Source organism: Trachypithecus francoisi, unplaced genomic scaffold (assembly GCF_009764315.1).
Source record: "Trachypithecus francoisi isolate TF-2019V2 unplaced genomic scaffold, Tfra_2.0 Lachesis_group5, whole genome shotgun sequence".
NCBI classification, from domain to species: domain Eukaryota; kingdom Metazoa; phylum Chordata; class Mammalia; order Primates; family Cercopithecidae; genus Trachypithecus; species Trachypithecus francoisi.
This window is the reverse complement of record NW_022681470.1, coordinates 129,226,596-129,248,791: the sequence shown is the minus strand read 5'-3', so window position 1 is coordinate 129,248,791 and position 22,196 is coordinate 129,226,596. Positions and strand designations below refer to the sequence as shown.

The window sequence follows — 22,196 nt, the reverse complement described above, 5'->3', positions numbered from 1 at the left end:
TGCACTCCAGCCTGGGCAACAGAGCAAGGCACTGTCTTCAAAAAAAAAAAAAAAGACAATAGGCCGGGTGCCGTGGCTCAAGCCTGTAATCCCAGCACTTTGGGAGGCTGAGGCGGGTGGATCATGAGTTCAGGAGATGGAGACCATCCTGGGTAACACGGTGAAACCCCATCTGTACTAAAAAATACAAAAAATTAGCCAGGCGTGGTGGCGGGCTCCTGTAGTCCCAGCTACTCAGGAGGCTGAGGCAGGAGAATGGCATGAACCTGGGAGGCGGAGCTTGCAGTGAACCAGGATTGCACCACTGCACTCTGGCCTGGGCAACAGAGCGAGACTCCATCTCAAAAAAAAAAAAAAAAGAAAAAAAAGACAATATGGGAAGATATAAACATGGGGTAGAGAGACTTTATAAAATAAGATGGAAAATTTTGGGCCAAAGAGGAGAAACTGATAACCATTTCTATATTAAAATGTTAAATTTTTGTTCATCAGAAGTTTCAAAAAAAAGAATGAAAAGAGAAGCCACAAAGCAGAATGTTGTTATTTCATGTAACTGACCATAGAATCATATCTAGAATATATGATCTATAAGAAAAAGACAGACAAACTAATAGAAAAATTTACACAAGGAACTTGAATGGCTAATAAACATATGAAAAGATGCTCAATGTTATCAGTAATCAGAGAAATAGCAATAAAAACACATTGAGTTATGTATTCACAGCCCACAAAATAGCCAATATTAGGAAATCTTTTTGCAACTAGTGGGAATCAAAATTGGTGCAACCTTTTTGAGAAATGGTTTGGCATTTGTCTGGTGAAGTCTTTGCCCATTCTCTGTAATTAAGCCTTTCTATTTCTTGGTATAAACCCTAATAAAATTATTACACATGTGCACCAGCATGTATGTATAAAAATGTTTATAGCTGGATAAACAATGTGGTATATACACACAATGGAATATTAGCCTTAAAAAAAGGAAAGAAATTCTGACACATGCTACAAGGTAGATGAACCTTGAAAATAATATGCTAAGTGAAATAAGCCAGCACAAAAGGACAAATACTATATGCTTTCACTTACATGAGGTACTTAGAGAAGTCAAATTACTAGAGACAGAAAGTAGAATGATCATTAAGAGAGGTGGGAATGGGAAGTTAGTGTATAGAGTTTCAGTTTTGTAAGATAAAACGAGTTCTAAAGATGAATGGTGGTAATAGTTGCACAACAGTGTGAAGGCACTTTATGCCACTGTGCTGTACACTTAAAAATGGTTATGATGATAAATTTTATATGATGTATATTTTACCACAATTTTAAACATTTTTTAATTGCAAAAAAAGTTTATAGTAACATTGTAGTGATAGCAAAAAAATTAAAAACAACTCAACTGTCTATAAATGGTAAAGTGTAATACACTAACACAATGGAATGTAGTACACAGTGAAAATTAATAAGCTACAACTACTTGAATGAATCTTAAAAACATAATTTTAAACAAAAAAAGTAGCAAGGTACGGTGGCTCACACCTATAATTCTAGCACTTTGGGAGGCCAGGGAGAGAAGATTGAGACCAGCCTGGGCAACAAATCGAGACCCCATCTCCACAAAAAAATAAAATAGCCGAGTGTGGTGGCATGCCTGTAGTCCAAGCTACTCAAGAGGCTGAGACTGGAGGATTGTTTGAGCCCAGGAGTTTGAGGCTACAGTGAATGAGACCCTGTCCCTAAAAAAAAAAAAAAAAAATTAATAAGTGAATGAAGTAAGATAAGAATGTATCTTACTCTTCCATTCAAAAAAATGTTTAAAAATAGGCAAAACTGAATATTTTTTAATAGAGATATGTACACAGGTGCTAAAACTGAAGAGAAATGAGGGAATGATTAACATCAAATTTATGATAGTGCTTCTGGGGAACATGGAGGGCGATGCAGTTGGGAAGGCACGTAGGGGCCTTCAAAGGTTCAGTATGTTATGTCTTACTTTGGGTGGTAGATCTATAGGTTTCCATTTTATTCTTTGAACTATACATTTATGTTTTATACTCTCAACTGTATGTAGGTAATGTTTCACAATAAGAAAAATAACTGAATTTATAATGTTCTTTTCAGTCTTTTTGCAGCAATTTTTGTTATCAAGCATCTAAGTTTTTTGAAGCACAAATTCCCAAAACTCCAGTATGGGTTCGAGAAGAAGAGAGGTAATTTAAGTCATTGTGTATACACATTTGTTCATATATTCTGTTCTAATAATTTGTTTCTGCTTTTTGAGATTAGCTGAGAGTAGGTCTAGTTTTCTGTAAAAAGTGACCATTTTATACACTTTAATTATGGGGAAATGGTTATATTTTAAGCATAGCTATTAAGGATTTTACACTTAAAATCAGAAAATGCATACATACAAATGTTATTTGTTTGTTGTTTTAGCTTTAATTGCTAAATCAGAACTTTAACTCCGGTGCCCTGTGATGCTAGTTATGTCTGTGAATCCTGTTAATATGATAATCCTGGAGGAAGAATGTTAAATTTTTTCAGAAGTTACTGGGTCTTAGGATCCAAGTGAACTCTGCTGTGAGGAAGGTTAAAAAGTTCAGAGTCATTTACTCTTTATAAAAATCAGTACACTGTTTTATCAATTTAAAAACAGACAATTAAAAAGTAATTTTTTTTTTGTACAAAAAGTTTATGGGCAATGCTGGAGTTTAGCCTCTTGGGAAATGATTTAAATACTTGCAATGTTTTACTAGGTGCTAAAGTCAAGAAAATTTTATTATTGAGGGTGAAATGGCATGATAATATAAAAGTAACAAGTTATTGTTATGGTAATTAAACTGCATTGCCTAGAAATTCCAATCAAAGGCTTAATGAGATAATGCCCAAAATAAATGCGTATTTGAAAGAGTATATCATAACAACACAAGGCAGTGTTACTTGTCGTAAGATAGGAACTACGCCAAATAAACTAATGGCCTAAACATAATGAGATGCAGGTTAACTAAAAAGCTCTGACTCAAAAAAAAAAAAAAAAGCTGAAAACCTTAAAGTCTTTTCTAATGCGTAAGGCAATATAACACCACTCACAATTCAAATAACATCATTTATGCTGATGACAGCACGTGTGATGGCAGACACCTCTGCCTGCCAATCCAATCCTGTGTGGTTTAGGATATGGAAAACGTGACACTGTGGCCCTTGATAATTGGGTTAAACGTAATGAAGACTAAATTGTTCATCATTTCACCACCAGCCTGTCAGCTTTCTTGTTGGGAAAATAAAAGATTGGCATTGTTCAACATGACTGGGAAGCTAAGAGTATTTTTTACTTATTCTTTTTCTCCTTTCTTAATATTTCTGTCACTAGAGCTACCCATTACTTCCCCAGTCCTCTGAGAGCAACATATTTTATTCCCCACTGAAACCAGTGTTTCCTCAAGTTATCCTTAACTTTGCTTCCAAAGAGATTTTCTCTACATCTTAAATTTAACCCTTTGTGCCATCCTCATTATCTGCCTCAACTGCTTCAAAACCACTTACCAAACTACCTTTCCTGCCATCTCTGTTTTCTTCAAGCATAGGTATTGGTACTTCCTTTAGCTAATTTAAACAAGTCTTCCAGCCTGGTGTAGTGGTTCATGCCTGTAATCTCAACACTTTGGGAGGCCGAGGTGGGCGCATAACTTGAGCTTAGGAGTTTGAGACCAGCCTGGCCAATATGGTGATACCCCGTCTCTACTAAAAATACAGAATTTAATTGGGTGTGGTGGCGGGCATTTGTAATCCCAGCTACTCGGGAGGCTGAGGCAGGAGAATCACTTGAACCCGGGAGGCGGAGGTTGCAGTGAGCCAAGATCATGTTGCTGAACTCTAGCCTGGGCCACAGAGTGAGACTCTCAAAAATTAAATAAATAAATAAAATGAAGTAAAACAGGTCTTCCTCTAATGTTTTCCTAAAATCTTACCGTCCTATATTCAGAATGCTCACTTTTCCCCAAAACTTGAAGCCCTTTCACTTTATATTTGCAGTTCTTGAAATTCTACCTTAGCTATATACCCTTCACTACCTCACTAAAAAAGAAAGATGAAAATGTCCTTTGTGCCGGGCACAGTGGCTCATGCCTGTAATCCCAGCACTTTGGGAGGCTGAGGCGGGCAGATCACGATGTCAAGAGATCAAAACCATCCTGGCCAACGTGGTGAAACCCGTCTCTACTAAAAATACAAAAATTAGCTGGGCGTGGTGACGCGTGCCTGTAGTCCCAGCTACTCAGGAGGTTGAGGTAGGAGAATTGCTTGAACCTGGGAGGCAGAGGTTGCAGTGAGCCGAGATCCTGCCATTGCACTCCAGCCCGGTGACAGAGCGAGACTCTGTCTCAAAAAAAAAAAAAAAAAGCCTTTGTTTCCCTAATCTAAATGAATCAACTTAATTTATATTCAAATTGTACAGTAAGTGCTTAGTACCTGGCAGGCTATACACATACACACATACAAGTATAAAACCCAGCCTGTGAATGTAACAATCACTGGATGGCAGAACATGAATTAAACACATTTGTGTTGACTTTAATGGGGACCTGGCCTATAAATGAGCAAGGTTAGGACATTTCATAATGAGAAACTGTGAGCAAAAGTGAGAAAATAAACTTGTGGGAATGGGTTGGGATATTGAACATTGGCTGACTTGAAATTTGGGAAACGAGAAGATAGAAATAGATAAATAACAAAGGGCCAGACTGAGTGTGGTAAACCCTCAAGTACTGGGGAGCCATCAAATGTTTTTGAGCAGAATTTAATCTGATATTGGTGTACAAAATGAATTAAGAAAGAATCATAATTAAAGAGCTAAAAGGGTTCTTAGAGAGATTTAATCCAACCCGTTCATTAAGTGTATTTCTTAAACTAGTGATCTGTATGAGACCAGGATTCTATTTGTTATATTCCACTTGATTAGAAGGAAACTGAATAATCTATATATATGTATCTGCCTCATTGTATAGCATAACTATAGCCCTTAATTATATATAACACTTGTCAGTGTATAACCGTATCAGTATCTTTTATATCTGGGTGCATTTGTGTTACCTTAATTTCCAAATTCTTAGGGGCAGGGATTATGTCCATGCTATTTAATTAATCCACTAGAGGTCACTGTTTTTTCAGAGACATCTTTTTACCTGTGCTAAGGATCAGAATTCTAGAATTTGATATCTTTAAAAGCTTGTCTGGCTATTGCACATTTAAGCTCTACAGAAATGTGATATTTTAAAGAAAGTCTGTTCACATGTGGTATGGGATACAATATCCTGAGCCAGTCTTCCTTTAGGGAGGAAAAAATTGCTTCTTGTAAATGGTGGCATGTAGTATTTAATGCAGAGATATTTTTATTAGCTTACAGTGAGTCATGATAAATAATAAATTGCATCATAATAGTAATTTTAATAATCATAATTTTAAAATAATAATAAATTTTTATGGCCAGGCGTGGTGACTCAAGCCCTTAATTCTAGCACTTTGGGAGGCCAAGACTGGTGGATCACCTGAGGTCAGGAGTTCAAGATCAGCCTGGCCAACATGACAAAACCCCATCTCTACTAAAAATACAAAAATTAGACAGGAGTGCTGGAACACGCCTGTAGCCCCAGCTACTTGGGAGGCTGAGTAAGGAGAATCGCTTGAACCCGGGAGGCAGAGGTTGCAGTGAGCCAAGATCACACCATTGCACTCCAGCCTGGGCGACAGAATGAGACTAAGAATACATTGTTAAATTCACCCAAAAGATTAGATATCTTCTTGCAATGACTTCCAAACTTTCGACCACTAAGTGCATTTTACATTATGATCTCATATATGCGTATAACTAAAACTAAAACAAAACTTCTGTGAAACAGTATTATCCTTACTACATGAAATGCCTCTGATATTTTCTACTCTGTTGCTTTTTTAAAACACTAGCAGCAACCTACTTAATTGATTGGTCCTGATCTGCAGTTTGAAGACCACTGTTTTATCGGATTTAGCTCAGGTTTTTGGTTGTTTTACCGTAGGAAACCCGCTTCTCAACACTAAGTCTCAGTTTCCTCATTTGTAAAAGGAAAAGGTCGCATTTAACTTCTGAGTTCCCTTTGGTTCTAATGATTTACAGTTCTAAGCCAATTGTGTCATTAGTCATTGCTACTGTAAAGAAAGTTTTCTACATAAGGATTTATTAAAATGATGAAAATTAAAATTATCTGCTTAAGACTAGAGAAACTTATACTACCTAGTAGAAAGGTCTGTCTTAAGAATTTTGAATAAAGTTACTGACTTTAATAATTTGATCTCTTTAGTCTGTAAAAGTGAAGGCTGATAAAATATAGATCAAAGCTTTTAAATTATGAAGAAAAACCAGGGATGTTTTAGAGCATGTCCTGAACAATTTGAACTTGGCATCACTGAGGATGCCATGACCTTACACACCATTTGGAAACAGAATATTGAATTTGACCTAATTTGGTCTTTCTTACATTATTGTGAAAGCCAGTAAGTACAGGCATATCTTGGAGATATTGGAGGTTTGGTTCCAGACCACCACTATACTAAAGCAATAAAGCAATCGTGGATTTTGTTTCCCAGTGTCTGTAAAAGTTATGTTTCCACTATACTGTAGTCTTTTAAATGTGCGGTAACATTATATGTTTAAAAAATAATGTATATACCTTAATTTTAAAATATTTTATTGCTTAAAGATGCTATTGATCATCCGAGCCTTCAGCGAGTATTGGTCTTTTTGCTGGTGAGGGTCCTGTTTTGATGTGGATGGCCGCTGACTGATCAGGGTGGTGGTGTCTATAGGTTGGGGTAGCTGCGGCAATTTGTTGAAATAAGACACCAATGAAGTTTGCTGCATTGATCGACTTCCTTTCACTAAGATTTCTCTGTAGCATTAGATGCTGTCTGATAGCATTTTGCCCACAGTAGAACATCTTTCAAAATTGGAGTCAGGCCAAGAGCGGTGACTCATGCCTGTAATCCCAACATGGTTGGGGGGCAAGGCAGGAGGATCGCCTGAAGCAAGACATTTGAGACCAGCCTGGGCAACACAGCGGGACCCATCTCTACAAAATGTTTAAAAAATAAAAAATTAGCTGGGTGTGGTGGCACACAACTGTAGTCCTTGTAGCTACTTGGGATGCTGAGACTAGAAGATCACTTGAGCATAGGAGTTCATGGTTGCGGTGAGTTAGATCAAACCACTGCACTCCAGCCTTGGCAACAGAGCAAGACCCTGTCTCAAAAAAAAAAAAAAAAAAAAAAGTTGAAGTCAGTCCTCTCAAACTTTATTGCTGCTTATCAACTAAGTTTATGGAATATTCTAAATCTTGTGTTACCATTTCAACGATGTTGACATCACCTTCATCAGGAGTAGATTCCATCTCAAGAAACCACTTTCTTTGCCCATCCATAAGAAGCAGCTGCATATCCTTTCAAGTTGGATTATGATATTGATGCAATTCAGTCACATCTTCAGGCTCCACTTCTAATTCTTGTCTTGCTATTTCCACCATATCCATAGTGACTACCTCTACTGAAGTCTTGAACCCCTCAAAGTCATCCATTAGGGTTAGAATCAGCTTCTTCCAAACACCTGTTAATGTTGATATTTTGGCCTCCTCCCATGAATCCCAAATGGTCTTTTTTTCTTTTTTTCTTTTTTTTCAGACAGAGTCTCACTTTGTCACCCAGGCTGGAGTACAGTGGCGCAATCTTGGCTAACTACAACCTCTGCCTCCCCGGTTCAGTGGCGAAATCTCAGCTCACTGCATCCTCTACCTCCCAGGCTCAAACGATTCTCGTGCCTCAGCCTCTCGAGTAGCTGAGACCACAGGCATGTGCCACCACACCCGACTTATTTTTGCATTTTTAGTAGAGATGGGGTTTCGCCATGTTGGCCAGGCTGGTCTCAAACTCCTGGCCTCAAGTAATCCACCCACCTCGTATTAGAATTACGGGCATGAGCCACTGCGCCCAGCCCCAAATGTTCTTAATGATATCTAGAATGGTGAATCCTTTCCCCAAATGATTTCTATTTACTTTGCCCGAGTCCATCAGAGGAATCACTGTGGCAACTATAGCCTTAGGAAACGTATGTCTTAAGACTTGAAATTACTCCTTGACCTGTGGGCTACAGAATGAATATTATGTTAGCAGGCATGAAAACTCTAATCTTGTACGTTTGCATCAGAGTTCTTGGGTGACTAGGTACATTGTTAATAATCAGTAATATTTGGAAAGGAATCTTTTTTTTTTGAGCAGTAGGTTTCAACAGTTGGCTTAAAATATTCAGTAAGCCATGCTGTAAACAGATGTACTGTCATTTAGGCTTTGCTTTTCCATTTATGGAGCACAAGCAGAGTAGATTTAGCATAAGTCTTAGGGGCCCTAGGATTTTCAGAATAGTAAATAAGCCTTGGCTTCAACTCAAAGTTACCAGCTACATTAGCCCCTAACAAGAGAGCCATCCTGTCCTTTGAAGCATTGATGCCACATATTTACTTCTCCTCTATAGTTATGAAATCCCTAGATGGCATCTTCCTCCAATATAAGGCTGATTTGTCTACAATGAAAATTTGTTTAGTGTAGCTGTCTTCATCAGTGCTCCTAGCTAGATCTGCTGGATAACTTGCTGTACCTTCTACATCAGCACTTGCGGCTTCACCTTGCACTTTTATGTTATGGAGATGGCTTCTTTCCTTGAATCTCATGAACCAAACTTTGCTATCTTCTACCTTTTGTTCTGCAGCTTCCTCACCTCTCTCAACCTTCACAGAATTGAGGAGAGTTAGAACCTTGCTCTGGATTAGGCTTTTGCTTAAGGGAATGTTGTAGCTGGTTTAACCTATCCAGACCACTAAAACTTTCTCTATACCAGCAATAAGGCTGTTTTGCTTTTTTGTATTCACTGGACTAGCGTTTTAAATTTCCTTTAAGAACTTTTCTTTCGCATTCACAACTTGTGTACTGGCAAAATAGGCCTAGCTTTTGGCCAATCTCAGCTTTTGACATGCCTTCCTCACTAAGCTTAATCGTTTCTAGCTTTTGATTTAAAGTGAGAGATGTGTGACTCTTCCTTTTACTTGTACACTCAGAGGCCATTGTAAGGGTTTTGTTGTTGCTGTTGTTTTTTGAGGTTTTTTGTTTTTTTTTGCATTTAGTAATGCATTTTATTTATTCTAAGTTGCGTATATTTTTACATTTTTAACACCTGTGCTATTGAAATGGATCTCACAACTGATAGAATCTTAGATTACAGCTGGACGCAGAGGCTCACGCCAGTAATCCACACTTTGGGAGGCCAAGGCCGGTGGACCACTTGAAGTCAGGAGTTCAAGACCAGCCTGGCCAACATGGTGAAACCCCGTCTCTACTAAAAATACAAAAATTAGGTGGTGGCATGCACCTGTAATCCCAGCTACTTGGGAGGCTAAGGCAGGAGAATCGCTTGACCCAGGAGGCAGAGGTTGCAGTGAGCCGAGATGGTACCACTGCACTATAGCCTGGGCAACAGAGTAAGATTCCATCTCAATAAATTAAAGAAAAAAAAAGGGAGGGGGGCTGGGTGTGGTGGCTCACACCTGTAATTCCAGCCATTTGGGAGGCCAAGGCAGGTGGTTCACCCGAGGTCAGGAGTTTGAGACCAGCCTGGCCAACATGGCAAAACCCCGTCTCTACTAAAAATACAAAAATTAGCTGGGCATGGTGGCTCACGCCTGTAATCCCAGCTACTCAGGAGGCTGAGGTGCGAGAATCTCTTGAACTCAGAATGTGGAGGTTGCAGGGAACCGAGATAGTGCCACTGCACTCCAGCCTGGGTGAAGAGCGAAACTCCATCTCAAAATAATACATAGATAAATAAATAAAAATTAGCTTTTCAGAGAGACAGAGGTCTTATCTTGTTGCAGTCTCAAAAAAAAAAAATTTTTTTTAAGGAAAAGCAGTATTCAATGTCAGTGAGTCTTCCATTGTAAAGTTACTAATTGGCCTGATTTCAATATTGTTGTGTCTCAAGGAATAGGGAGCCCTGAGAAGAGGAAGAGAGATGGGTGAACAGCTGGTTGGTGGATCAGTCAGAACACACATATTGATCAATTAAGTTTGACATTTTATGTGGGCTTAGTTCATGGTACCCCAAAGCAATTACAACACTAACATCAAAAATTACCATATATTGCTATAACAGATAACAATGAAGTTTGAAATATGATGATTACCAAACTATGACACAGAGAACACATTTTGTTGAAAAAATGGTGCTGATAGACTGGCAGACACAGTTACCACAAACATTCTACTTGTAAAAAATGCAATATCTGCAAAGTGCAATAAAGGAAAGCACAGTTAAACAAGGTATGCTCGTATAAATTTATTTACTAGATTTTATAATACCAAAACCAAACAATATCCCTTAAAATTTATAAGAATAGTATCTTTATATCACAGTAAGCTCACTACCTCATTCGTACAGATATTTAAATAAATTTAAGATTTAGACAAATTCACAAATTCCACCTCCATACTTTTATCAAGGTTTTGGAGTCAGAAAGGGCCTTGGAGGTTTTCTAGCTCCTCATCTTTAAGGTATGTAAAATATCTGGAGTATATCCGTAATGTCATGGAGACTAACAGTGGTTCTCACAAAATGTCTCTTGATAACCCTGTTAGAGACAAAACATTGACCTAGAATGGTCTGGGTCATGACGCACTATGATCCTTCTCATCTTGTGAGTTAGAAATTTTTTACCCACTTGGTGGCCAGAAACAGACCACATTGAGTTTTGATCCTCTGAGAGTGTGCTCATATAGGTAATTATATAGTTGCAGTTATAAATCCTGTTTGGCTAAATGTAGGTTCTGATAAGCCTTTGAAGGTGAGAAGTCTCCTGAATTGTAACCTAAAATCTTAAATCTAAGGAAAGGAGGACAAATGTTGAAAATCAAATTATGATTTTAAAGATCAAATTGGGGTGAATGGTTAATGCTGACAGAGCTAAAAGCGCCATCATCTGGTCCAGAGTAGGGGATTTCACACGTTGCTTCTTGGCAGTAAACAGTAGAATCTCGGAGGTGCGGAAGCCAAAAACCTCTGCAGAACGACTACAACCTCTTCCTGAACAGCCACCTCTGTTGCTTGATATGCAGAATAAAAGCTTTCTGAAACAGGGTTTAACATGTCTCAAAATAGATTTGACAAGTTCTCACCATATCTGCTGCTTCTGCTGGTTTATATATAACATACATACTGTAAGTGATATATATGCACATATATATAAATAAGTACGTATATCCACTAAGTTCTTTGGTATAAGTTATTTCTAGTTTTAGATTTACTTTGCTAAAATGAAAACCAGTCATCTAATTTATACCTTAGTGAAAGTAAGATGAAAATGTTTATGAAGAAACAGCTTACAAGTGTTCTTTAACTAGAATGGTTACGTATTTTTGTTTTTTAAACTGAGCTTTCATAACTATCTTCAGGACAACAAAAATTATGGGAAGAGAATAGAAAATACTTAGCTGGAAGAGAAATGGCACTTTCTCTTCAAACAAAAGGAATTTGGATTTCATCTAAGAAAGGATAGAAAAGAAAGAGCAATGTAACTTGGTGCTTCATTCTTTCTAAAACAACACATAACAAAAACAAACTGGAATTTTATATTGAATCTTTAATTTACTTTATTTCAGTGTCAGGTACCATTCTTTATAGACTGGGGATCAGAGAAGGTATTTAAGGTTCCTTTAAGATAGTTAACATCTAGAAACAATATTGAGTTTAGTTCTCAAAAGAATTACACAAAGGAGAAGAAAATAGTTTGTAAAGTATATTCAATTCCTGTGAAAGGGATTAAGCAAAGGTGGTATCCTTACAACTTTTTTTGAGTCTTTTTCTAACACTGAATAGAGGCAACAGGATATAGAAAGAGCTTGGCCTAATTCGAATCCTAGATTTACTACTTGTTAGCTATGCAATCTCAGGAAGTCATTTAACCTCTCAAAACTTGTTTCCTCATCTATAAAAATAGAGTTGAAGGCTGGGTGTGGTGGCTTACACCTGTAATCCCAGCATTTTGGGAGGCCGAGGTGGGTGAATCATGAGGTCAGGAGTTCAAGACCAGCCTGCCAACATGGCGAAACCCTGTCTCTACTAAAAATACAAAAAATTAGCGGGGCATAGTGGCAGGCACCTGTAATCCCAGCTACTCGGAGGCTGAGGCAGGAGAATCGCTTGAACCTGGGAGGCGGAGGTTGTAGTGAGCCAAGATTGCGCCACTGCACTCCAGCCCTGGCAACAGAGTGAGACTCTGTCTCAAAAAAAATAAAAATAAAAATAGAGTTGTAAATTGTGTGAGGATTAAATGAAATAATGTGTAAAACCACCTAGCAGTTTGGGAAGATGAAAAAGTGCTGGAGATGCATGGTGGTGACAGTTGCACAACAATGTAAATGTACTTCATGCTACTGAACTGTATACCTAAAAATGTATTAAACGGTAAATTTTACCACAATTTAAAAAATACACCTCGCATATGGTAAGTAATGCTGATTTTTCCTTTGCCTTCTTTAAAGATGTAATTTTCTTTTAATTCTCAAAAAATAACAAGTTGTATAGCAGGAGATGTTGCATAAAGCTGTCTTAAATTGCATTCATAATTTACAGTAATGTTTATATATTTTGATTACCATTTGATTCAGCTACACTTGGACCTCATTCTTGTTTGGAACTATTCTGCCTTCAAGATCTTGAAATAAGAGCTTCCCGTCTCTGACCACAACCTCTATCTCAATCTACAGCTATCACTCCCGAGTCTGCTTTGTGACCTCATTTTGACCTCCTATCTCTAGCCTAGCTCTATTCTTCTGAGTTGGCAGACCCTCTTACTTTTGTTTTCTTGAACTCTACAGTCAGCGATTACAGTGTCCTCTTAAACAATTGTAGATTCTTTCTCCCTTAACCTTCTGCCATGTCCACCTTCCCAACCTCCAGTCATACTTTTTTCCTATTTAGCTGCTGAACATTTTGGGGAAAGTTCTCAAATAAGACCATTAGCACTTTAGATAAGCGATCTCATTTAATTCAGTCCTCTTAGCATCCCTGGGGAAATACTATGTTACTCACTTTATGAATGGTGGAACTGAGGCTCAGAGTGGTGTGGCGACGCACCCAAGGACACTTAGTTATATATAGATTTGGGATTTAAACCCAGGTCTATCTTATACCCAAGGCTACATTCTTTGTATTCCTTTGGCCCTGTTCTCTCTACTATATTTTTCCCACCTTTTTTTCTTTCTTACTGACTTTAGAATAGACCTTTTCTACTCTCAAACTTTGAACCAACCGTAGTAGATAGTTTAACCCACTTTACTGAACCAATTGAGGGCATCCAGCAGAATCTCCTTCGACATTTTCTTCGTATGGGCTCTCATTTCTCTGCCTCATTGCTGATAAAGTACCCTCCTTTATCTTACTGATTCCACTTTCTATCCTGGGCCTTGTTTTATGATTTATTTGTATTCTGCCTCCTTTGAGATATCTTTTCATATTGATTATTTTCCCTCTACCTTAAAAAAACCTGAAAAATATCTATTAGCCGTCTTATAGTAATTGGTGATCTCAGCAAGAGCCATTTCAGGGGAGTAATGAGTACAGATTCCAGAAGGCAGAACGTTGATAACTGAGTAGGAAATATGGAAGTTGAAAATGGCAAGGGCAGACTTCTTTAATAAAGGCTTACGACGAAATGAGGAGGGGCTGTGTGATCGAAGGACTTTTTTTTTTTTTTAAGAGATTGGGTAGATTTAAACATGATTACATACTTTTAAAAAAGACAGAGAAAAAGGGAGAGGTTTGTAGAGTAAATACCCTAGAGTGAGATTCATGGGATTAGCCTCAGATGCCTTTATATACAGGCTGTATCCATCTTTATAAGCCCTGCTGAAATGACACCTCTCTGAAACTCCTTTTGATTGACTCAGGAGGAAGTTTTTCTTCTCTGATTTCCTGTAGCAGCTTATACATCTCTCATGGCATTTAACACATAACTGTCTTGAATAACAGTGTAGTTATTATGAGTTTTACTGTCTGGGTTTGATTCCTGGCTTCACCACTTACTAGCTGTGTGATTTTGGGCAAATTGCTTGTTCTCTCTACTCAGTTTTCTTATCTATAACATGGGGATAATATTAGTAGCTGCATCATTGTTATGAGGATCAATATCTGTAAAGCTCTTAGAACATGCATTTTTCTTCTACTGAATTGTAAGGTCTGGCTGGATGTGGTGTCTCACACCTGGTAATCCCAGCACTGTGGAAGGCCGAGGTGGGGGCAGGGGGGTTGCTACTACTCCAGTGTAACTGTTTTCGCAGAAATTAAGGCAAAAAGTCTTACTGACCACGTAAAGGAAATCCAACAGAATTATAAACAGTCTCTGCCTTTAAGGAGCTTGTAAGTCTAGTTAAGAAACCAGACTTAAACATACGAAAAGTTAAACATTGGCCAGGCACAGTGGCTCATGCCTGTAATCCCAGCACTTTGGGAGGCCAAGGTGGGCGGATCACCTGAGGTCAGGAGTTTGAGACCAGCCTGACCAACATGGAGAAACCCCATCTCTACTAAAAATACAAAACTAGCCAGGCTTGGTGGTGCATGCCTGTAATCCCAGCTACTGGGGAGGCTGAGGCAAGAGAGTCGCTTGAACCCGGGAGGTGGAGGTTGCAGTGAGCTGAGATCATACCATTGCACTCCAACCTGGGCAACAAGAACAAAACTCTGTCTCAAAAAAAAAAAAAAAGAAAAAGACAAGTTAAACATTTAGGTAATGGTTCTAGTAGTATGCCATAAACGAGTTCATGATTAATTATGTTAATTGTACAGACAGTGATGACTCTGGAATTTAGGGAAGGGATTTACTTTAGTCCAAGTTAGTCAAGGAAAACTTTATTGGGCTAGTGGAATTTGAACTTAACCCTGAAAAGTGAGTAGAGTTGGGGTAAGAGAGAGACTAATCCAGATTTCTTGTTGATGAGTTTGAGAGTACTTTGTCCTTTAATTTTTTTTTTTTTTTTTAAGATGGGAGTCTCGCTCTGTCGCCAGGCTGGAGTGCAGTGGCTCAATCTCAGCTCACTGCAACCTCTGCCTCCCCAGTTCAAACAATTCTTCTGCCTCGGCCTCCTGAGTAGCTGGGACTGCAGGCACACACCACCATGTCCAGCCAATTTTTGTATTTTTAGTAGAGATGGGGTTTCATATGTTGGCCAGGATGGTCTCGATCTCCTGACCTCATGATCCGCCTGCCCAGCCTCCCAAAGCGCTGGGGTTACAGTCATGAGCCACCGCACCCAGCCTAATTTTTATTTCTGTGTTCTTGTTACAGGCATCCTGATTTTCAACTGCTAAAGGAAGAACAGAGGTATGGTTGAATCAGTATCATTTACCATTTGTATATTTATGTTAATAGAAACATTAGGAGTGAACCAGGTGATAGGAGCTCTTGGACTTCCTGTGCTGATGCATTATGTAAATGTCCCATTCTAGCCCACACAAAGAAATATTTGACCTGTTCAGCTTTTTCTTTTGTGATGGTAAGATGATGTGTTTGATCTGTATGATTTATTGTACAGCTGTTCCTCCCGAGGAAATCTAATTTAACCTGTTGAAATAGGACATAAACACAGCCTCCATCTCAGATACCGTGGTTCTTTGTCAACTAGATTGTGCCTATTACATTTGTTGAAAGGTTTTTATAGTCCTATAGGATTTCAAAACCAATAATGTACCAGTTACTTAATTATTTGAAAGAGCATCTAAAGCATTAATATAAATTCCAAATTGTGATTTTCTTTCTAAACTTTCCTCATGGTATTGTTTGCCTGGCCATGGCCATCTCTCAAAACACATCCCTTAACTCTCAGAATAAATGTTCCTAGTTAATAGTCACTACCTTAGTCACAGGGCGTTGAGCACAAATAAGAGATATTTATTTGTTGATGTATATCTTTATAGCTTCAGAGTAGTATAAAAACATATAACTGCCTTAAAACTCCAAGAGAAAGTATGAAATACATGAAAGTTAAATTGTTCTAATTTTTTGAGCTTACACCTATTTTTACTTCTGATGCAAGAGACAGCCCCATGGCTATATAGGCTAGATTCTAACTAAAAGATGGTATCTAAGACTAAACTAACTTTTCGTCTTTTTTCTTCATTCCCATCTATGACCTTGCTTTCAACTTTTATGTATATATATTTTTTTCCTTTACATTTTCCCACAGCTTACTTCTTGACCCAGAGTCTTTTTCATCCTGATCTTTTAAAGTTTTGATATGTGTCTGTGCTTGAGAGCATCCTTCTTTGTTTCAAGTTTGTATTGGCAAAGCTACTCTTGCCTTTTCTCTTTCGTAATTCTTTATCTTATTTAAATCTAATCTGAAAATTGAAGAACATTGTCAGGGACAACTTTTGTCTTTTATTGTTAGCATGCTGTTGTAACTGTGGATTTTAAAATTTAAATATCTTTTATTGAAAAATGTTGATTTGCTAACTTGTTCTGCTATGCCTTTCCTGTGATTTTCATTCTGTAGAATTTTCTGTACAACAGTCAACCAGAATTAGAAAATGTTTACCCATTTATTTTTATCATTTTATCTTTTCAAACCTAAACACAATTCCTGTAATTTTTTTATTTAAGAAACCAATAATGACATTTTCTTCCTTTTTTTTTTTTTTTTTTTTTTGAGACAGAGTCTCACTCTAAATCACCCAGGCTGGAGTACAGTGGCACGATCTCGGCTCATTGCAACCTCCGCCACCTGGGTTCAAGCAATTCTCCTGCCTCAGCCTCCTGAATAACTAGGACTGCAGGCATGCACCACCGCTCCTGGCTAATTTTTGTATTTTTAGTAGAGACAGGGTTTCACTATGTTGGCCAGGCTGGTCTCAAACTCCTGACCTGAGGTGACCCACCTGCGTTGGCCTCCCAAAGTGCTGGGATTACAGATATGAGTCACCACACTCAGCCAAAATTTTCAAAAGAAAAACTTTTTTTAAAAAGGTCAGCCAGTAATCCCAGCACTTTGAGAGGCCAAGGCAGGTGGATCACTTGAGGTCAGGAGTTTGAGACCAGCCTGGCCAACATGACGAAACCCCATCTCTACTAAAATACAAAAATTAGCGGGGCGTGGTGGTGTGCGCCTGTAATCCCAGCTACTTGGGAGGCTGAGGCAGGAGAATCACTTGAACCCAGGAAGCGGAGGTTGCAGTGAACCGAGATCTTGCCACTGCACTCCAGCCTGGGTGACAGAGCAAGGCTCCATCTCAAATAAATAAAAATAAAATAAAATACAAAAATAAAAAATAAAATGGTCAGCCAGGCATGGTGGCTCATGCCTGTAATCCCAGCACTTTGGGAGGCCAAGGTGGGCAAATCACTTGAGGCCAAGAGTTTGTGACCAGCCTGGCCAACATGGCAAAACGCCATCTCTACTAAAAAAGCACAAAAATTAGCCAGGTGTGGTGGTGCCCACCTGTAATCCCAGCTACTCGGGAGGCTGAGGTGGAAGAATTGCTTGAACCCAGGAGGCAGAGGTTGCAGTGAGCTTAGTTCACACCATTACAATCCAGCCTGGGCAACACAGTGAGACACTATCTTAAAAATACATATTTATTTTTATTTTTTTTATATTATATATTTTAAACTACATATATATTTTATATATTATATATAGTATACATTATGTAATATATAAGTATATGTTATATATGTAAATATATATACTTTATATATATTATATATACTTTATATTTATATATGTACTTTATATATTTTTTATATATATATGTTTGCAACAACAGGCAAATCCAAATAGTGCAGTGGGACAGCATTATCAAGTTTTTAAAAAAGTTTTGCTGTACTACTGTAACAATTTTAAAATAATTGGGGGAAAAAGATGAAGGAAGAAGACAGAAGGAGAACTGTATCAAAAAATATATTATTAATAGGTGTACTGAAATTATAGGCTTCTTCTGAAATTTATATATCAGAACCTAGAAATAAGGTTTTGCCTAGGGAATAAAAATTTCTACCTTGAAAGTTACAATATATAAATACTATGAGGTACTTTACTTTCCTATTGTTTTGGGTTTTATTTGCTATTTGTTATTTAGTTATTTTATTTCTCTTTCATTCTACAGTGGCCATTCTGGAGAAGAAGTACAGTTATGCAGTAGAGCCATTAAAACATCAGATATCGACAATCCTAGCCACTTTGAAAAGCAATATGAATCTTGTTCTTCTAGCACTCACAGTGATAGTAGCAGTGACAATGAGCAAAACTTTGTTTCCTCTATTCTACCAGGAAACAGACCAAATTCAACAAGTATTAGACCACAGCTGCACCAAAAAATCATAATGAAAAAGAAAGCTGGTCACAAAGCTGACTCCAAACACAAAGACAAAGAACAGACAGTAGTAGATGTCACTGAGCAGTTAGGCAATTGCAAATTAGATAGTCAGGACAAAGATGCTACATGTGAACTTCCTTTACAGAAAGTAAATACTCAGAGTTCTTCAAGTAGCACTTTGCCTGAAAGATTAAAAGCTTCAGAAAATTCTGAAAGTGAATACAGTAGGTCAGAAATAACTCTAGTAGGCATAAGTAAGAAAAGTGCAGAGCATTTTAAGAGAAAATTTGCCAAATCAAACCAAGTGTCTAGGTCAGTCTCTAGTTCAGTGCAGGTGTGTCCTGAAGTTGGAAAGAGGAACTTACTTAAAGTTTTGAAGGAGACTTTGATTGAGTGGAAGACAGAAGAAACTTGGAGGTTTTTGTATGGCCAGAATTATGCTTCTGTGTGTCTGAAACCTGAAGCCTGTCTGGTTAAAGAAGAACTTGATGAAGATGACATAATCCCAGATGCAGATAGTCATTCCCCTGCCTGGAGGGAATCTCAGAACAGCTTGGATGAGTCTTTACCTTTTAGGGGCTCAGATACAGCCAATAAACCACTGCCGAGTTACGAGAATTTGAAAAAAGAAACTGAAAAGTTAAATCTGAGGATCAGGGAGTTTTATAGAGGACGATATGTTTTGGATGAAGAAACCACCAAATCACAAGACTCAGAAGAGGTATGTCTTACAGACATTGAGTTTTTCCAGGTCGTTAACATTTGGAAAACTCACCACAGCAAATCTTGCAGCAGGAAGGATATTGAAGAGATAATTGTTAAATTTTCAAATAGTTTCTTTAGTCATTCTGCCTTTTGGCTTACAGTGCCATCTCCACTGTTGGCATTACTATTTTACAAATAAGTTGACGTTTACCCCTAGTAAATTTTCATCAGCGTGCCGTATTTTTTTCTAATGTAAAAATAGCCTAAAATGGTGGGACAAAGTTTTCCCTAATTCTTCATATAATAAATGAAGCCTCTGAAGAGGCTTGGTTTTTCTTCTTCGGCATGTATTCTTTCAGATTTATACATGGGGTCTGTGTGTGTGTGTTTAATGGAAGTATATGCCATGGAATAGACTTGCTAGTTACATTGAAAAATATTTAGCAAGCATGTCCATTTAAAATACTATAGATGAAAATAATTTGTAAAAGAGACTTGCTAGTTACATTGAAAAATATTTAGCAAGCATGTCCGTTTAAAATACTATAGATGAAAATAATTTGTAAAAGAGACTTATTGGGAAATAATGGACAAAGAGAATGGAAAGCACATTCAGATAGACCTAGATTTGAACATCTGTTTTGTCATTTACTAGCCGTATGAAAAATTAGTTCCCTGGTCTGTTTGCTCATCTGTAAATGGGACTATTAATAGCTTCACTTGCTCAATTGTTATTCGTTTTAAAGATAATGTGTGTAAAGCATTTATCACAGTACATGACATGTAATTGGTATTCAGTAAATAGTACCCATAAGTAGAGATTGAAAATGTGCCACTGAGATTTAGAGAGCATCTTTTAATATTTCTACACCCATCTTTGATTGATGTGTACTCCCTGGAAAATGAAGTCATTTAACATGAAGAGGAATGGGTAATAACCTTGTTTTTACCACAAAACTTTGTTCTCGAATATTCCCAAGTAAATGTGGCTCTAAATTTAAAAGCACATTGGAGATTTGGAAAGAGGGTAGAAGTAGAAATATAAAAAATTTAGAAATATATTTCTATAGAGTGTTGCTTGACCCAGCCTGACCCTACTTCAAATCATTTCAAGTATGTTATTAGACATCATCCAAAACTTATATTAAGCTGGGAGAAACATTGATTTCTGTCACTAAGCTGCATAAACCTACCATAGAACATCACTTATTTTATCATTTTGTGCTTTTTAGCCTTAATAATCCCTGAAATTTGACTTTTTAAAATTTATAACATTTTCCAAAAATGTTACGTAACACATTAAAATATTTCCATTGAAGTACAACATAAATAGTAATTATATGATTTCGTGAGTATTCACATGTGAATGTCCTGATGTAATCACTACCCAAGCCAGGAAATAGATCATTACAAGTAAACTAGAAGCCCCATATATATCCCCTCCTAATCAGCACCTCTTTCCAAAATTAATATTATATTAGGACAGATTAGTTCTGTCATTTTTTTTTTACAGTATATATTCTTGGTGTCCAATTTATTTCATGCAGTATTATACTTTTGAATCATTTGTGTTGTTGCATAGAGCTGTAGTTCTTATTGCTGCATAGTATTCCATGATATAAATATACCATTTATTTATGCTAATGGACATTTAGACTATGTCCAATTTGGGGCTATAATGAACAATATTCTTATGAATTTTCTTGTATTTATCTCTGTGCTAATATGCATATGTATTTCTGAAGTATCTAGGACTGGGAATGCTGGGTTATCATATATGCATGTATGCAACTATACTAGATAATACCAAACCGTTTTCCAAAGTTGTTGTACCAGTTTGCAGTTCCGCTACTACTATATGGGAGTTTCCTTGACTCCATATCCTCCCTAGTACTTGATATTGTTCGTTTTAGCCATTCTGGTAGTATTGCTTTATGATTATAATATATTTATGTGATGATTAATAAATTCAGCACTATTTTATTTGCTTATTGATCACTTGGATAATCTCTTAGGTCAGGTCTGCAGATCTCTCAGTGGATATCAGCACCTGCTCTGGTGAACATGGCAGGGGGGTGAAATGGATTCTGTGAGGATCCTTAGTTTTGGTTGTTTAATGCACTATTTTTGTGCTGGTTAGTCTCCTGCCAGAAGGTGGCACTTTTGAGAGAGCATCAATTTTGGTAGGATAGGAAGAATCGGGCTGTGGGTAGGGCCCTAGAACTCCCAAGAGTATATGCCCTTTATCTTCAGCTATCAGAGTGGGTAGGGAAGGACCATGATGAGGGCAGGACTATATGTGTCTGAGCTCAAGACTCTCCTTGGGCAGGGCTTGCTGTGGCTGCTGTGGGGGATGGGAGTGTGGTTCCCAGGTCAGTGGAGCTGTTCCAGGAAGATTATGGCTGCCTCTGCTGTGTCATGCATGTTGTCAGGGAAGTAGGGGAAAGCCGGCAGTTACAGGCCTCACCCAGCTCCCATGCAATCCAGAAGACCAGTCTCACTCCCACCATGCCCCTCCAAATAGCACCAAGTTTGTTTACAGGCAGTGGGTGGGAAGGACTGAGAACTTGCCCCAGGCTACCAGCCTCCCACCTGTGAGAACAAGTAGGACTTTCACATCTCCCAGCCTGTGGAGTCTGCACACCAGATTCACACCCTCCCTTGAGTTCTGGCCAGGAGACTTCCTGTTCAGTTGGAATTGTTAAAAAATTCAACTGGCCTATCGTATGGTCTATCTTGGAGACTGTTCCATGTGCTGGTGAATAGAATGTATTTTCTGCTATTGTTGGGTAGGATGTTCTGTAAATATCTGTTAAATCCATTTGTTCTAGGGTATAATCAAAATTATATCAAATATTCTCTCAGACCACAGTGGAATTTTTTAATTTCTACTTTGATTTCATTGTTGACACAATGATCATTCAGGAACAGGTCTTGATGACCTGTCTAGTGCTGTCAGTGGAATACTGAAATCCAGCACTATTATTGTGTTGCTTTCTATGTCATTTCTTAGGTCTCATAGTAACTGTTTTATAAATTTGGGAACTCCAGGTTTAGGTGCATA

The 22,196-nt window shown here is 37.8% G+C and overlaps 1 protein-coding gene across 6 annotated transcripts in view; it reads left to right on the top strand.

The window, feature by feature from the left end:
- The window catches only part of RPAP2 (RNA polymerase II associated protein 2), a 94,497-nt gene that overhangs the window by 7,036 nt on the left and 65,265 nt on the right, over nucleotides 1-22,196 (top strand). For 5 of the 6 annotated variants that reach the window (XM_033199725.1, XM_033199728.1, XM_033199729.1 and 2 more), the window contains 3 exons: nucleotides 2,113-2,201; nucleotides 15,402-15,437; nucleotides 18,218-19,148. In XM_033199725.1, coding sequence (XP_033055616.1) covers nucleotides 2,113-2,201; nucleotides 15,402-15,437; nucleotides 18,218-19,148 — 1,056 coding nt within the window. The remainder of the gene's footprint in view (nucleotides 1-2,112; nucleotides 2,202-15,401; nucleotides 15,438-18,217; nucleotides 19,149-22,196) is intronic. The other variant, XM_033199730.1, reaches the window with a different exon arrangement.